Source organism: Thermobia domestica, chromosome 5 (assembly GCF_964235325.1).
Source record: "Thermobia domestica chromosome 5, izTheDome1.hap1.1, whole genome shotgun sequence".
In the NCBI taxonomy this organism is placed as follows: Eukaryota; Metazoa; Arthropoda; class Insecta; order Zygentoma; family Lepismatidae; genus Thermobia; species Thermobia domestica.
In genome coordinates, this window is record NC_137458.1 from 192,302,544 (window position 1) to 192,319,680 (window position 17,137).

At 34.4% G+C, this 17,137-nt stretch overlaps 1 protein-coding gene across 2 annotated transcripts in view; it reads right to left on the minus strand.

Moving 5' to 3' along the window:
• LOC145684748 (uncharacterized) overlaps positions 1–17,137 on the minus strand; it is a 1,464,901-nt gene that overhangs the window by 1,127,256 nt on the left and 320,508 nt on the right. For both annotated transcript variants that reach the window (XM_081757122.1, XM_081757121.1), the window contains exon 5: positions 13,086–13,234. In XM_081757122.1, coding sequence (XP_081613248.1) covers positions 13,086–13,234 — 149 coding nt within the window. The remainder of the gene's footprint in view (positions 1–13,085; positions 13,235–17,137) is intronic.

Here is a 17,137-nt window from a genome sequence, read left to right on the forward strand (position 1 = left end):
CCACTCAAATTTACAGAGATGTATATCTGAGTTCTATAGTATATTTGCATTTTTAAAAATTTTTAACACTTCCTAAATCTAAGGCTGAGCTAAGATTACGAATTCTGAGGAGTACATCAAGATACTTCTTAAACTGTGGAAGAGGAAAGACGTGGTTACTGAGCAAACGGACAAATGAGGTGCAGTGGTAATTTTGCAGAAAGAATGTTATGAAAAAAAATTGGATGATCTATATGACGAAACGTACGAAGTCATAGGAGAGAAGAAGATGAAAGATGAGAACTCAAGGAAGTGGTTGAAAATGGAAGAAGAAAAGGGTTTAAAAGTGGGTGTAACAAGAAGGCAGGATTCCAAAGATGAAGGGATTCCCGAAGATTCACAAGGAAGGCCATTATTGGACTATAAGGGAAACTGTCTGGAACCATTAGAAGAAAAATAAGAAAAGTGGCAGAAGATATACGGGTAGGTCAAAAGAGTCACAGAGTGAAGAATATGGAGGAAGTGAAAAAAGTGTTAGATCGAATACAGAACAAGAAGGAGAAACAATTATGTTTAGTATTGATGTTAAAGCAATGTTTCCGAGTATAAACAGGGATTACGTAGTGAAACGCATAGAAGAAGAGGTGGAAGGGAAGAAAATAAGAGATTGGAAGAAAGAGAAAATAGTGAAAACCTTGAAAGTAATGTGGGACAATAGTTCTTGTACAATAGGGAACAAACAAGTCAAAATTAAGGAAGGACTGAGTATAGGTTCAGGATTATGTCCAGTGTTGTCAGAACTAGTGATGAACAGGTGGGAGCAAAAAGTGATAAAAGAAGGTGGAAACAACCTAACATTGTTTGCAGGTACTTGGATGACTCTTTGGGGGTATGAAGAAGAACAAGGAGACAACTAGAAACATTCTGGGGATGAACAGAAAGGAATAAGAATGGAAATGGAATTGTTGAAGAACAATATTATAAACTTCCTGGACATGACCATAGAGAGAAAAGATGGACGATTGACTACGGGATAGTATAGAAAAGAATGCGCGACAAGGGTTTACTGTCACGAAAGGAGTGATGTGGATTTCCAAAAGAAATTTCATAAGAAATATGGAGATGAGAATAGAAGAAATAGATAGTTATAAACAGGGCCCGGATCTTGTTGACAATTCAACTTTTTTCTGTTACGCATAGGACAAGGCAAGTTCAACTAAAAACGTTATCCATCAACTCTAGGTTCTAAAAATATAGTTTTTTAGGGTCAACTTTTGGTCACTTTTTGCCGTTTTGAAATTTCAGGTCATTTTTTAATATTTTAAGGTAACTTTTAGGTCACTTATGGTCTTTTTATTCTTTTTCTTCTACATAAGGAAATCTTTAAATGAACACGGTTTACGAATGTGGAAAAGACGAAGTTGAATAATCTCTTTTCTTGCTTCCTGACTGTTGGGGTGGAAAAACTACATTCTTAACAAGCTAATGAAAACTAAGCTATAGCTGGTTAACGAAAGGTGGGGGTTAGTAGGTGGCCAAACTGATAGTTTTGGGTTGTTGACCACAAAGAATGTGATCACGTGAATAACTAAAAATGGATTAGAAGGCGTACAAGGATTTTAAACAGGTTTCTATATATTATTTTCATGTGAGTATATATTATTTTCATCTACACTCGCGAACTTTTTATTGTTTAAGAGTGCTTCCTAGTTTCAACTCGGGAGTGAATTGACATTTTCAGTACCTACAATGCTGTACAATGGACTGATCAATAGAAATAAATGATCAATGGAGTGCAACTAACTGAAACAAGCTTTTTTGAATATGAATGAGAAATGTTAATAAAAAATCCAATGGATATTAAAAAATGTCAATGTTTAACGAAATAAACGTTTAAGAAAACGCAAGTTTTAAGGTCAATTTTTGTGATTTTTAGGGTCATTTTACAAGAATTTTAGTGTCATTTTATAGGTCACTTTTTAAAAAGTTTTAGGTCAACAACATCCGGGCCCTGGTGATAAAGGAGAAAAAGGAGGAGACCATAGAGAAGTTTTACAGCCTACTAGAGCAGAACGCCTACAGCAAAGAGAACTTGAAGAACAGAATAGAAGATAAAAGAAGGAAAGGAAGGAGAAAGGTGAGAAAGGAAGAGGATGAGAAGAAATGGTACGGTATAAAGATGTACAGAAAAGGAGAACGAAGGATTCTGGGAGTGGTTAAGAAGGTGAAAAGTAGAGTGAAAGAAGTATGGCAGGAAGATGAACATGTAGTGTATAAAGTGAAGTGTGAAGATTGTGATATGATATACATTAAGAAAACAGGGGGAAACAGGAGGGAATAAAACAACACAGGGATGATGTGAAAGTTAAGAGAAAAAATAAAGCCATATATAAACGTGTTAAAGAAACAGGGTATTATATAGATTGGGAGGTGTACAAGGGAGAATAGACCAATAATAAGAAAGTGGAAGGAAGCACAAAGAATAAAGAAAGTAAAGCGACAAACTAATTAATTGGAAAAGTGGACTCTTAATACATGAGCTATGGGATAAATTATTGAAAGAAATTGAAGGATAAGAGAAGGCAAGACTAGACAGATTTATTTGTAATTTATATCCATATATTTAATATTGTTATACTGGTATACAGTTTTATATATTGTTACATTTTTGTTATTTCTATATGTATTTTTTATTGTTATATTTATAATCAGTGTCCGAGAAATGAATTTATGTGGTCTCAAAATGTTAACTATCGCCATCTAGAAAACATGCCGCATCAGAATTGGCATTTTTGAAACTCATTGACCATCTGATCAACACTAAAACTATAATGAAGAAACTTTGACGTTTTGGAACATTTGTGACAGCAACAGTCGCGCGGCTACAGGTGTAGCCCAAGAAACTTTCAAGCAGAATAACAATGAGCTCCTCTCGATTTTACGTTTGACCACACACTAAACACGCAGAATGATAGTTGATAGAAAGGTACACAGACACCCTTTGAGTTATCATCTCGCATTACTTTGCAGCAAGGAAAATAAAAACGCTGGGCTACAATGGTAGCCCGCGCGCGTATTGGAGGGTTAATGAACTTTCTACTTAATGCACTGTAAAGAGATATGCTTTACTCGAGTCAGTTTTTTTTATCACTTATGTGCACCTTAGAGGTGCATATACACAGTAAGGGAAAGTAAAAGGTGCCACCGTAAAAATACAGAAAGTGTTCAAGTTTAAGAGGTACACATAACAATATAATGTGAATTTCTTGTGCACTTTTTGCACATTTCGAATCATTATTCATAACTGCGCAGTTGTACTTACGTTAGAGGAAAACTATTTTTTATTCGTTATTGGCGGGAAGTTTTCTTCTTCTTTTGTTTTTCCCCCTCCATTTCAAAGGATTACACCAAAAGTATACAGAAATAAAAAAACAGCTTTTCGTTGTTGCATTGTTTTCTCAAAGATTTTGCATTGTAAATACTGGTTTTAAAAAATATTAATAAAGTATGTGAAATTTACAGTTAAACAAAATTTTCCAAGAATTGTGCTATATATTTTAAATTATGGTTTATGCTTTATTTTCTAAAATTATGCTTTATTATGCTTTTAAAGTTAGCTTCTTCTGGACCTTTAGACAACCACAACCATGTTCAAGGTACCAACCATATGTGTAAAATGCCATTATGCTTTTTATGCTTTTTATGCTTTTGAGTTGCCCTACTAATGAGTATAGGTGTTCATTTCATTTTATAGAATATGGATACATTAATGCACAAATTATAATTTTCGGAGTACTAAGGATCACTCCTTAAATTTGGGAATTGTCATAAAACAATAACCGGTAAATTTTCTCTAGGACCCACTTTACGTTTGGGTGGTTCATCTCTTTTTCGCTCGTGCTAAAAAAATGAGAATTTAACGGATTTTGACATCCTGTTTGTAAGTCCTTATTATCTTATATGGATATAGGTGTGGGTATAGGCAGTGCTGTAGTCCTAAAATGTTCAGAGGGTATACGTTGTTTTGTGATCATCTATGGTTGTCGCAAAGGACATAGAAGGCATTATTTTTATCGAACAAGGTAGAACGTATATATTAATTAATTCAATTAAAGAATAAAGGATACATTACTGTTTTATAGTCTAAGAATTTTCCATGCTATTTTTTCTGATACTCCTTACTTAAATCACATCATTAATAGTATAAATGGGTGTAGATATGGAGAAGGAACCAACTCACTCCGAGGAGGAACAAAACAAATCGCGCCCGATGTGCCAGAATAAAGAAAATTGTGCCCAAATTTAACTCTATAAAATCATTAAGACATGATTTTTTCCTCCAATTAATAGGTTCTGTATTACTCTAAGTTACGTATTAATATTCTCGTGATATTAAAAATATTCATATCTTAGTTTAAAAATATCTAACAGGGTTGGCTCTCTTCAGCAGAGAACAAGGTTTTTAGAAAATGAAATATCACAATCATCGACTACTTAGATATCCTCTCAGAACAAAAATGCACCATTTTGCATCGATCTATCCCCCCATAATAAAACTAACAATTTTGTTTCGGTTCCTTCCTGTATAATAACATCTAAATAATAGTAGCTAGTAACAACAGTAACAATGAAAACCTTCGATAAATATAAGACGTGACACTAACTTTGATAAAGTCTTCTCCGGAAGTTACTTGCGTCCGTTTGCTGAACAAAAGTCGAAAGTCCAAATTTTAATCGTCCTAACCTTGTCACTACAGCACTTTTTTTAAAATAACTTAAATATCACTAATAACAACATGAAACATAGAAAGCTTGAAAAAAAGTAGTTTGAACATCCATCATTAACTTCCTCTGGAATAATAAATTCTTCCTCTGGAGCTATTCACATCTCTGAAATGGAATCTACTCCACAGTCATCACATGGAAACACTTTTATTAATTAAATAACACTGGTAAAAAAATTAAAAACTTGAACAAAATAACATTACTTTAAAGATATTATTTATCTTCAACACTATAGTTTTTCTCTAGAGCTTTTAGCACCGATTTACTTAAAAACACTTCAAGCGCAACTTTTGATTTTTCACATGTATCACTAGCGCGTTTTGCACACTCTTGATTTATTGTCATTTGCAGCACGTTGATTTTGAAGCCACGTGTTCACATATTTCTGAGGTATGAACTGATCAAGTGATGGTCCATTTGATTTGATGAACATAAGACTGGAGACGTGGGTAATCAGCAATGATGATCTCAAGTCAGTGATAATGTTATTCATCATGCTAAATCCTCGTTCACACTCTGCTGTGGAACATGGCAATGTGGATATTGTTCTCATCACTGGTAATAAATTCAAGGGAATATCTTCGGCTGTAGGTTGTCTGCCAAGTTTCTTAATTCTTGAATTGCGGCAGTTTCATGAAGACGGAAAGGTCTACAGATTCTTTTTAATTCATGTTCTCCATGATGTATGTTTCCCTTAATTATGTTACCAGAATCGAGTGCTGAAATGTCCCGCAACAATTGCTTATTTTCTGAGTCGGCGTCAGAACAGTGTGGCTCTCATTCTGTCTGCCATACTTTGAAAGAATTGATGAGCATTTATTGCAACTATCTTCTTATTGTGTTCCAGATTAACATTCTGAAACATACTATCCTTTACAGCCTGCAAGGCTAATTGCATATGTTCACCTGGCTTATTTTTGAAACTTTCTATCACTCGTATGCAGTGGCGTATTTAGGGGGAGGGCTTCCGGGCTTAAGCCCCCCCCCGAAATCTTACTTAGTATAGTAAAGTAAATGAAATATCTTGCAGAATTTTCACATTTCCAGGCAAAGCCCCCCCCCGAAAGTTAGCGAAGCCCCTCCCGAAACAAAATCGTAAATACGCCACTGCTCGTATGGCTGGTTTCACTAGATGATCAGCTCTTGGCAGCGTTATCTCTTGTGATTGTAACTCTTTTGACAGCATAGCTAACCCTTGCAAGACGTCATACATTAGTCCGAAATCCAGAAGGAATTCTGAACTCGAAAGTCTTTTCTTCAAACATGTTGCTTTCATGTTTGGATCTATTGTGCAATCCTGTAGTAAGTTAGTGAATTGAAGATGGAGTGCTCCGAATGATGTCCACACAGTCTTTACGGTCCTGAGTGTACTTTCAACCCACCATATCCCAACAACTCGTCTTACTTTCAAAACTGCACGCTTCTTCCATTGCCCGACAATAGTTAGGGGACTGACTGTATAAACTACATAATTTGTCCATAAAAGCTTTGAAGTGGTCAGTACCTCGGACATCGTTGACAGCGTCAGAGACTGACAATTTAAGCCTATGGTTTAAACAGTGCCATGAAAACAGTTCAGGATATTTCTGTTTCAGGCTTTTGACAACTCCAGAACGTTTTCCAAACATTACCCTAGCATAATCAGTAGCAATCACAATCCAATTTTCCCTCAGATACTCTTCATGAAGGCCATGTATTTTTAAAAAGTTCAACAACTTGGACTCGATGTGTTCGGCATCCTGGGAATCTAACTCGATTAAGTCAAAGAATACATAATTAGGAGCTTTACCTCCTAAAAACACTATTACATATACCAGAAGTACACTTTTATTTCCCAAGCTAGTTGATTCGTCAATACGAACACTAAATTTTGATTCTGTAGTTATCACAGACCGAATCAATTCGTTCCTCATTTCTCCAGCAATATTGGTGGCAGTGTAGCAGGAATGTAAAATGGAACCCATATTTATTCCGTTCATCTTCTGTAAACGAATCAAGTCCTTGCGATCTGAAAATGGTCATTTTTTCTTTGCCAGGTAGTAAGCTGTTCGAAATATTTTGATGGTGGTGTTCTCAGCACTTGAAGTAAGTTTCATAATGCCTTCATCGACGCTCTTTACCAGCGATTCTTGCTGTAGTTTGGAAGCAATTTTATGGCCTTCTTATCCATTATATTTCATTATTTTATGTCGAAGGCTAGGTATCTGAGATGCTCGTTTGTTACCAGAGGCCTCCATCTTGTAGTGGTTCCACTCTTCTGAAATACGAATTTTTCTAATTTGTACACACTTAATTTCCTAACAAATGAACAAATACTACATCTATAAGTTTACTATTTTCACCAATACTAAGCCAAACATATTTCCCTTTTAACTCAACCCACTGAACTTAAGTTCATACCTCAGGCTATCGTTCCACTCCCCTTTGTACTAGCACACTCAACTTCCAATTAACTAACCCCTTTTCTTCTGATGGCTCATTCTTCTCGCACTTATTATTTTGAATTTCCGATTTTCTCTTAGAACTCAAACTATCTGTCTGCAACCAACGACCCATAGTCCAAAATATGAATAAACAAAATGCTGTATTACTATACTACTTCACGATCACAAAGAAATTACGACAAAAGCGTGTTATACTTATTCTCTGAAGCACTCCAACTTTCCACAAACTACTCTCAGAACGTTATTTCCGATCAACAGTCTCTTGCAAAATATATTTTCTATCGTTATCTTAATTTTTTAAATAAGCGAATTGTGTTGGACAAAAAGGCAATAATACTCATTTTTTCGCTACCTTTGTGCTTAAAATACAGAAGAAATTAATTATCACTTTTAAGAAAAAGTTTCTATAGCCCGCCGCCTATTGTTACAGAAAGTAGGAACAATATACCATTGGGACACAAAACCAACAAATGTTATTAATAGGGTTAGGATTTTATTGCACTGTAAATGCGGGGAAAATGGGAAATAAAAAATGCAATTATGCACTAAAAACACTGGTCTATATAAAAAACATTTTTCTGCTGAGATATTTGACTTTTTTTTAAAAAAAATCGAGGTTGCTGATTCCAGTGGTGTAGTTAGTTTTTGCCTATCACATCCGAATTTTACACAATCGGATCATACACTGACAGAAGTTTCTTGTTTGATCCATATATCTTAGTAAGAAACTTACATTAAATATTGTACTATGACCTTAATATTAATATAAATACGGAACAAGTTACAATAAAGTTGCTGACACCCCACCCCACCCACACATACACACACACACACACACACACACTGTACATATATATATATATATATATATATATATATATATATATATATATATATATATATATATACGATTTGATGTGCAATATGATGTTTATGGTTCCAGAATATTACATATGGAGTAGTTTTACGAACCTATTTGTCAGTAATAAATTCAGATTGATAGAAAGTTAAGCAAATCCAATACATTTATGAATTTCATTTACGACCTCAAGCTGATAAATGCACAAAACAAAATAACCCAACGTGCTTATCTACTTAAGCAAAAATCTTCATTTTTTGATTTTCTGGAGTAAGTGGCCTCCGGAACGTCACACTACACGCACCAGCAATAGTCCGCCATCATGTTTCCATTCCACCTTCCCTGGTACCGGTTCTCCATGGTTTTGATATCCTAGTGAAATCGTTCACCCTGTTCTTCACTTGCGGCACCAAGATTGGAAGGAAAATAGTCTAGATGGCTGTGTAGGAAGTGAAGCTTCACACTCATATTTACTCCTAACTTCTGAAATGTGGCCAACAAATTGTCAACAAGTTCCTCGTAGTCGTCCGCTTTAAAGTTCCAATTAAGTTTGAAACAACGACATACAAAGCATCCCATGCATCTCTTTCTGTGGGGTTCATGGTTTGTAAGAACTTTTTATCTTTCATTAGCAACCATTTCTGTGGGCCGTCAAAAATACCACCTTTCAGTTTCTCGTGTGTCAATGCAGGAAATTTCGAGCAAATGTATTTGAAGCAAGCACCATCCTGATTTAAAGCTTTTACATACTGTTTCAGTAATCCTAGCTTTATGTGTAGTGGAGGGAGTAGCACTTTCTTAGGGTCAACAAGCGGTTCATTCTGGATGTTTTTCTCTTCCACTTAAAAGTCTATTCTCGCAAGCCACAATCTTCGTACCAAGTGTTCATTCCTTGCACGGCTCCCATAAACAAATAATTTTAATTCAACATGATTTTGAATTACCTATACTTTATTTAATATATTCTTTAATTCTTACATTTAAATATTTTCCAATAACTCGTAAAAATAAAATTAAATGTAACAATGTATGTGCTGCCATCTTGTAACATCTTTTAGAACTACGTTAACATTAACGGTTCTAAATACATGAAACATTAGATAAAATTTCATTTTGTGAAAATACCTGACGTGATAGAGAAAAACGGGTTTCGGATTATTTGGATTTAGCACGCTCGAATTATTAAAGAACAGCTCGTAGCCTCCAGCCAGCAAAATTGATGTAAACGAGTGAAATCTAAAAAATGCACTATAATTTGAAAAAAAAATGCTTTCACAGAGAATCATCCGTTATAGTACACCCTGTTTCAAAAAGAATATAAGTATTTCGAATGCATATATTTATTAAACTTTAAGACATACTAATATGAAATTTTACACATATTTACGAGCCTCTCAAGTTCAAATTACAAAAACAGATGATCGGGATATCGCACAAAACACACTCTCTTTGGGCGAATCTCGTACATGTTCAATGACTGTATGTGGGTTCTGTAGGCCCCAAATGTGAACATTTCGTTTGTTTACCTGACCACTAACAACGAAAGTCGCTTCATCACTGAACACGATGCGCTGTGCAAAAGTGTTATCATTGTCTGTAGCATCCAGAATCTCGTTACAAAATGCCACACGTTTGCGTTTGTTATCAGGACGCAGAGCTTGTAACAGCTGTAACTTGTACGACTTCATAATCAACCGACGTCTCAAAACACGCCAAATTGTTGTTGTCGGCACTTGTAACTCCCGACTGGCATGACGAGTTGGTTTGAAGGACTACGTTGGAAAGCAGTTTGAATTCGTGCAACATTTTCCTCAGGAACACGAGGGCGGCCAAGACTCTTTCCTTTACATACACATCCTGTATCTACAAACTGTCGACACCATCTGCAAATGTTCCACCCATTCGGATGATCAATTTGTACCTCAACCTGAAACGTCTTTGCACTGTAATCACGGAATTGCACTTCGCCAAACTCGAGAACACAAAATGATTTCTGCTGCGGAGCAGCCATTTTAAACATATGACGGTTACCAAGGAAAATAGAAGACAACTGACATCTAGCAGCTATTAATATAAACTAGCCTATTTATTTGTTTCTCCAATAGCCCAGCCGAGGCGCAACGATTGACAGTTTGGACAAAATAGTTTTTCGTAATACGTATATTTTTTTGAAACACCATGTATATTAGTGTAATACCTATATATATATATATATATATATATATATATATATATATATATATATATATATATATATATATATATATATATATATATACGTGGTTCTACCAGGGATGGACTGGCCATAATCACGTACCGGCCCGAGGCCGCTGCGCCCTCCTCACATCAGTGCCTTTGCACCCTCCTCGGCAGAGACTAAGACCCGTCTTAGCCTCCGGAAGGCGCACAGTTTCCTCTCTGAACACATTAAAAAAAAAAAAACTACGTGATTAGTGCCACACTAATCTGACGCGTGATTAGTGCCATACTAAAGAGTTCGACTATCATATGTTCCTTGCGCTGGTCAAGTCTTTAGTATGACACTAATCGTATGTCAAAACGACTCTCCATAAGGCGGACACTCTTTACGCAATTCTAATGAACTCAACGAGTCTGATTTCATACGGGTTTGCGCCAACGTAACGAAATAAAGGGGAATTAGTTTGCGATAATAGTCGCAGCACCTTTAGAATTGCTTGACCCAGCTTTTGCGTCGCGTTAGAGTTTGCAAAATTAACCAAAGTTAGCACGGAATGGGGCCCTACGTTCCTTTGCTCTTTATTTCTTTGACATATTGAATCGACGAAATCGAAGGTTTCGAGAGAAACGTTTCATGTAGAAACGAAAGTCGATAAGCGCTGAGGCCGGTCTCTTACGCAGGTTATTACCAACATGTTCTCTCGCGGGATTTTCTGAGTAGCTTGGCGGTAGTTCTACTGCTGCCTAAGACACTACTCGGTGAGCCTCCCAGCAGTGGTGCTAGCCACGATTTCTTTATCGAACAATAGAATATTTTTTAACTTAGACAATTATAATACATTCTGTGCAAGTAAACTGAATTAATTATAAATTATAATTTCTGAAAGTAAATATGTAGGCCGGGCCTCAGGGTCTCCTATGACCCTTCGCCACTGTTCATACAGCTTGAAAGACATGTCTGGAAACATGCATAGCGCAACACAGCCAATACATTGAACACATTTTGAAAGAGGTAATCTGAAGCTCACAGATTATAACTTCATAGTTGCTACAGTCGTGTTAACTCGGATTACACCACTGAGTTTCTCCTAACATTCTTGTCTATTTTCATGTATTACATGACCCGCTTCCCATTTAAACCTTTTAAGCGAGATTTAAAATGGCAGCTGTTCGTGTTACGCGTAATATAAACGTTTCCCCTCGGCCTGTGTCAATACAATTACCAATTCAGGCTATCTACACTAGCTTTCATTTTATAAGAGGTGGTAAGGGACATTTGACTGACTCTGTACTTAAAATAGCCTATATTATCCATCATCCCTATACTTTAATATCGAACTAAAGTTTTCGAGATGTAACAAGATTTTATCTAAAAGCTGGCTCATGTTATACCTTGTTTACACTGAGCCCTCTTTTACCTGACCCTCTGGCACAAAGTTTTTCACGAAGACAGAAAGTACAATCAGATCTAAAATTTGTCACCCTTGATTTCAAAACCTCAAATCCTTCTATTATAAGATTATGTCCAGTATAGGTAATACAATCTAGTAAAATTCTCAGCAGCATTTTTGGGAGCGTATGAGTCATGTCCTTCTACTTTACACGAATTTTGTTCTATTATCTCATTTACTAAAGCCTTCTCCAAGTCCTACTCGTTGTTTAGTGGCGTTCATGCAGGCCTTTGCTGTACTAGGTCTTGAAATCGACTCCTGGTGGGAAGTCCCGAAATTTGAACGCATTCTGGTGCTTTGTATTCGACTTTAATCTGTAGGTTCACATCTGATATCGAGGAGCTACACTTGCATGAATGAGCATTCTCCGAATAACAATAAATTCTTTAGATCAACTGCAATAGTTACAAAATTAGGAGCATTATGTCATTCCTTCCAAATTCTGAAATCTAGACACTCAAATAACAGAAATAGAAAATACTATACATATACCCATATATATGTACACTATGCGACATTTTCGGAACACCTTACACACACACACACACACACACACACACACGCATGATAATTTTCGTTTAATTGTAAATTATCCCATGGCAAATTCAATTATAATGTTCTAATAAACTGAAACACTATCTCTTAAAACATCACTTACTATTTTAACGATTCTCATTTTATGTACTTTTAGTGTGTGTGGACGGGCTAGACAATCATTGTTAAAACAACACTGCAGGGCAAAATTAAAGATAAGAAAAACACCTCTTGTAAACACTAAATACTTTAAATGATAGCCTTATCGGTAGAAATTCTGAAAAAAGCTAAAATAAATAAATAAGTAAAAAAAGATAATCGTTGAAGTAATGGCATACATTCTTTTAACAAATATTGATTCAACTATACTATTCGTGTTACTCGGAGATTGATGTAGATTATTAGCTTAAGCTTTACGAAGACTAGATACAACAACGTTACAATTAGCTTTTTCAGTTCCTATATAGTGAGATAAAAATAAACTACGCCATATTAAAATAGAAAGGTATTAAAATGGTAAAAACTTTGATTCTATTATTTGAAATTACAACAATGTAAAGAGAAGCTTGATATGAGTTTAATTGGTTATTATGACAATCCTTCAGCTAGGTTGAGGCAAGTTTATTTTATTACGAAGGATGGGGCTTTTAAATTTATTTTCAAAATGTGTTTACCTCAACAGATAATTCTATACTTAATAGGAACCAAAGGGAGTATTTATGTTCTATAAATAATTGATACTTTATAATTAAAACATATATCTCAAAAATACATTTTATATGTATAAGGTATTTATCTCATAGTTACTCTCTGAAATGTAAATATAATGCTTACGTCTTGGAGAATCTGTCATGAGATGTAACAATCCAGTAATAGGAAGTAACGAAGCAGGGAACATAGACATAGAAATATTTTCTTCTAGAAAACCAAAAAAGATGTCAGGATTTTGAAGAAGAGGGTCAGGCTGTGTTACGCGGTTGAGTCTGAAAAAATAGAAAAAGAAAAATACAGAATTTAATTATCGACATACTGAATTAAACAGGAACGATTTACAACGTATACTTGCAATTTTAAGTGTGAGTTACATCAGGAATATAAATTGGACAAGTTAGGTAATATTTGCACTAAAACGGATCCAGCATATTAAATCTTATATAAATATTACTCGCATCGTGAAATTTAGTTTTAATATTATTTTTTTATTTCCAATGTTTAAAAGAAAGTATCTAATGTTATCACTACGGCCAGATTCTTAGGTTTTAGCATATTTCCTTTCTTACTTAATAATGTCAAGACTCCAAGATAAATTTTTGACATGTCATTTCTGATTCAAATATACGAAGTTCATTGATGTATGGATACATTGAGCTAAGATCCTAAAATACGTAATATACTGTATATCAGTTATATAAATTTTCTAAAATTTCTGTTAGGAGCAATTTTATTCATTTCCCAATGATGATGCATTTCAAATTAACTTATTGAACTTATAAAACATTCTAAGTACAAGAAAATATAGATTAAAAGCAAACAATATAAAAACTAAATTTATTTCGATGCTAAATTCGTCTACTTTATTTTTAAGAAGCTAGTAGATGGGATATTTTTATCCACTGAATCAATGTTAACGTGTTCTTTGATGCAATCAAGACGACGGTCTTTAATAATTTACATCTTTAACTTCTTATTTTCTTTCAAGAGAGAAAGATGGCGAACGTTCGTTTGAACTATAGCAAAGAAAAAACACTCATATTACAAACAGCATAAGGAATATATCACTCATAAAAGCAACCTCATAAGAAATGAAAAATAGTCGATTCAGCCTCTTATTTCATCTATAACTAGCTCTACGGGATATTCAATCAGTATCAAGTTAATGGAGACATCAGTATCAGCAATTAGATCTTGGAATGTTCTGAAGAGAGACAATTTCAAGAAATTTCTCGAATATTTTACTGAGCACAATCCTGATGAGTCTACTTTGAATAAAAATTACTTCAAGCTCCTCTATATAATGACTATTGTGTTCGAAAAATCGTAGTCCGGCTTTTGCTTCGCTGAACTATTTTCTACGATTATCCTTTTAAATTATAAAGAAATAACTGACTGTGATTAAAACATTTAATCATGTATTAGTATAGAAATATTAAGTATTGGAATTAATTATCTCTATTGACTAATAGATATCAAAGTTATGCTTCTTCAATGTAGCGGAAAGTAATCTCAATAGCCTTTAATATCAGTGTGTGTGATGATAGATTGAAGTGAAAAGAACGTAGTTATTTATTACCTTGGAAATGTCGGGTTTTGAAACAAATTAAAGAAACAAATAAAAGCATTTGATGGAAATGCAATAAAAGCATACTGTATCTTAAACTTGCAGAGATTGGTTTCGATAATACAATGACAATGACAAAAAGCGTCTTGGTCCACCGAAAGAGCTTGAAGATGGAGAATTAGAGACATTATTGGAACACTATTAATCTCATGCGCTTAAAGGGCTATCTGAAACACTAAATGTTTATGCGACACGAAACGAAAACTGTTAGCAAACTTTTCAGAAGTTAGGAAATTGGGTACTATATAAATTGAAAGAAAGAAATCTTACGAAAATTTAAGCCATTTGTGAAGTACTGCTTCGACGACAAAAACGGAAGTTGTTCGTACATGCATTGGGAGTAGCGATGAAAAGTACATTGGTTACCAAAAACCTAAGCGATGGAAACCAATCCTCTATGAGAGCGCTCAGTGAACCTCAATATGAATGTCGTAATAGGATATTCATAGAATGAAGGTCATGCTGTGCATTTGGTGGCATCACGTCGATGTAGTCTATTATGAGTTGTTGCAACCGATTTCATATGCTGACCGCTACCAAATACAGTTACTCAATTTGAATCGAGTATCCAAAGGAAAAAAGCCGTAAAATGCCTAAACGCACAACAATCCTATTGTTCTCAATGGCAATGTCACACCTTATATTGCAAATCTAGTGAAGAAAACCTTGAGGGTAGGTCGATAGGATGTCCTACTCCACGCACCATATACACCAGACGTTCTTCAGAATACTAGTTGTTTCGGTGAATGTAACATGTGCTTTCTGTACACTTGAGATCACCTAAAAACATAAAAACTGTCTCGATGTTAAGATCTCCTCGAAAGAATCTGATCTTTTTATCGTGGAATCAATGTCTTACATGAAAATTGGAAGACGTTGTAGCTTCCGAAGGACAATACTTTCCGTAAAATGTAATAAAGCGTTCTTTTGAAATTGGCATGAATTGTTGTTGCAACGAACAGCAAGAAGTAATTCAAGTCCCTAATAGGTAAACTAACGATTAATTTCTTGTGTTACTGTATTGTCATTAAGTTACCAACAACTAAATTGTACAATATGTCCTTTTTCCTCAAGTCAAGTTATACTTTTGTGTTTTCATTGCCTTTTGATATCATATTGGATTGAACACTACACAGTACACCGTTCAATAATGATCCACTTACACTTGAAAAGAGTTCACCGTTACAGCGCATACTCAGAAAAACCGAAATGTCTTATGTTTTATGTTGTGTTAAAATGTTTTATATGAATTCAATTTATAAATTTTTATTCAAACTTTGTTTCATATTTTGAACCACATATAACCGTTTTCAACGTTACATGTACCGGCGTATGTTAAAGATGATATAAATTTTACACAAGCACTTGTCTTCATCTTAGAAAGATATGTAGATCGTTCTTTCTATAACTTTACAACGTAATAATATAATGCTTTCCTTACAACAGGAAAGATGAAATAACTACTTATATAGATCCCTCTTATAAACATTACCAAAATAAAATTCGTTCTTTTAGAAAATATGTATTTTCCAACTATGGTTAAAGTCATCGACTCCTTATCTTATTCAAAATACTTCACCTCAGTAAAAGCATTAAAATTAATACACGATTACAAAGCATAAAGACAAAACATAAAAATTGTTATCAAAACTACAGGTTTGTGGGCGATGGTCCACACATATTAGTATAGTATAGAGAAAAATATTATAGCAGAATAAGTGATATAAAGAATATAAATTAGTATGATATAGAGAAATATATTAAATCCCTGACGCCGAGTATCGGAAAGTGCTCTAGTGGCACATATTTACAAAAAATAATGAAATCGTGAAATTGCATAACACACATAATTGGAACACAAGGTTACTGTGGGAAAAGATAAATGTATTCTTAACTTTGCTTGTCATATTACAGTATTTCCTCATTACCACAAAAGAATTACATATGTTCTACCTCCAAATTACTTTACTCTTACCTCCTTCCTCTATTGTGTTAAATGTTTATGTTTGGCAGCTCTTTGAAGAAGGATTAGAGTTGCACGTGATAAAGAAAAGACAGACACACTTGATAATCACACCCTAATTGATGAATTAACGTACAAGTTATGTTACGCTTGAGGACCGAAAACTCAGAGGATAAGAGACATTACATAAAGTGCACAGAAAAAAAAACCTTGAGTATAATTCTAATCATTTAAACATTTTAAATACAAATCCATCTTTAACAGAAATTCAAACAAATTTCATTGGCACCATTAGTATGAAACACCGATTTTCTATATAAAACACAGTTTCCTTTATTTGACTTTCTAACTCTCTTTTTTACAATTTTATTCAGTAGCATAATGCCCCCACCACGAGAGCAATTTTCTTCTTCACACATTATTGAAAATGAAATCTTATAATTAGAAATCCCAAAGTGTTATTAATTAAATTAGGTTAAGTTGAGTGTTCTGCGTATAGGACTTTATGACATTAAGGTGATTTAATTTATCCAAAGTATAAAGCTTATGATACAAAGTAGACTTACAGTATATATCTAACAAATT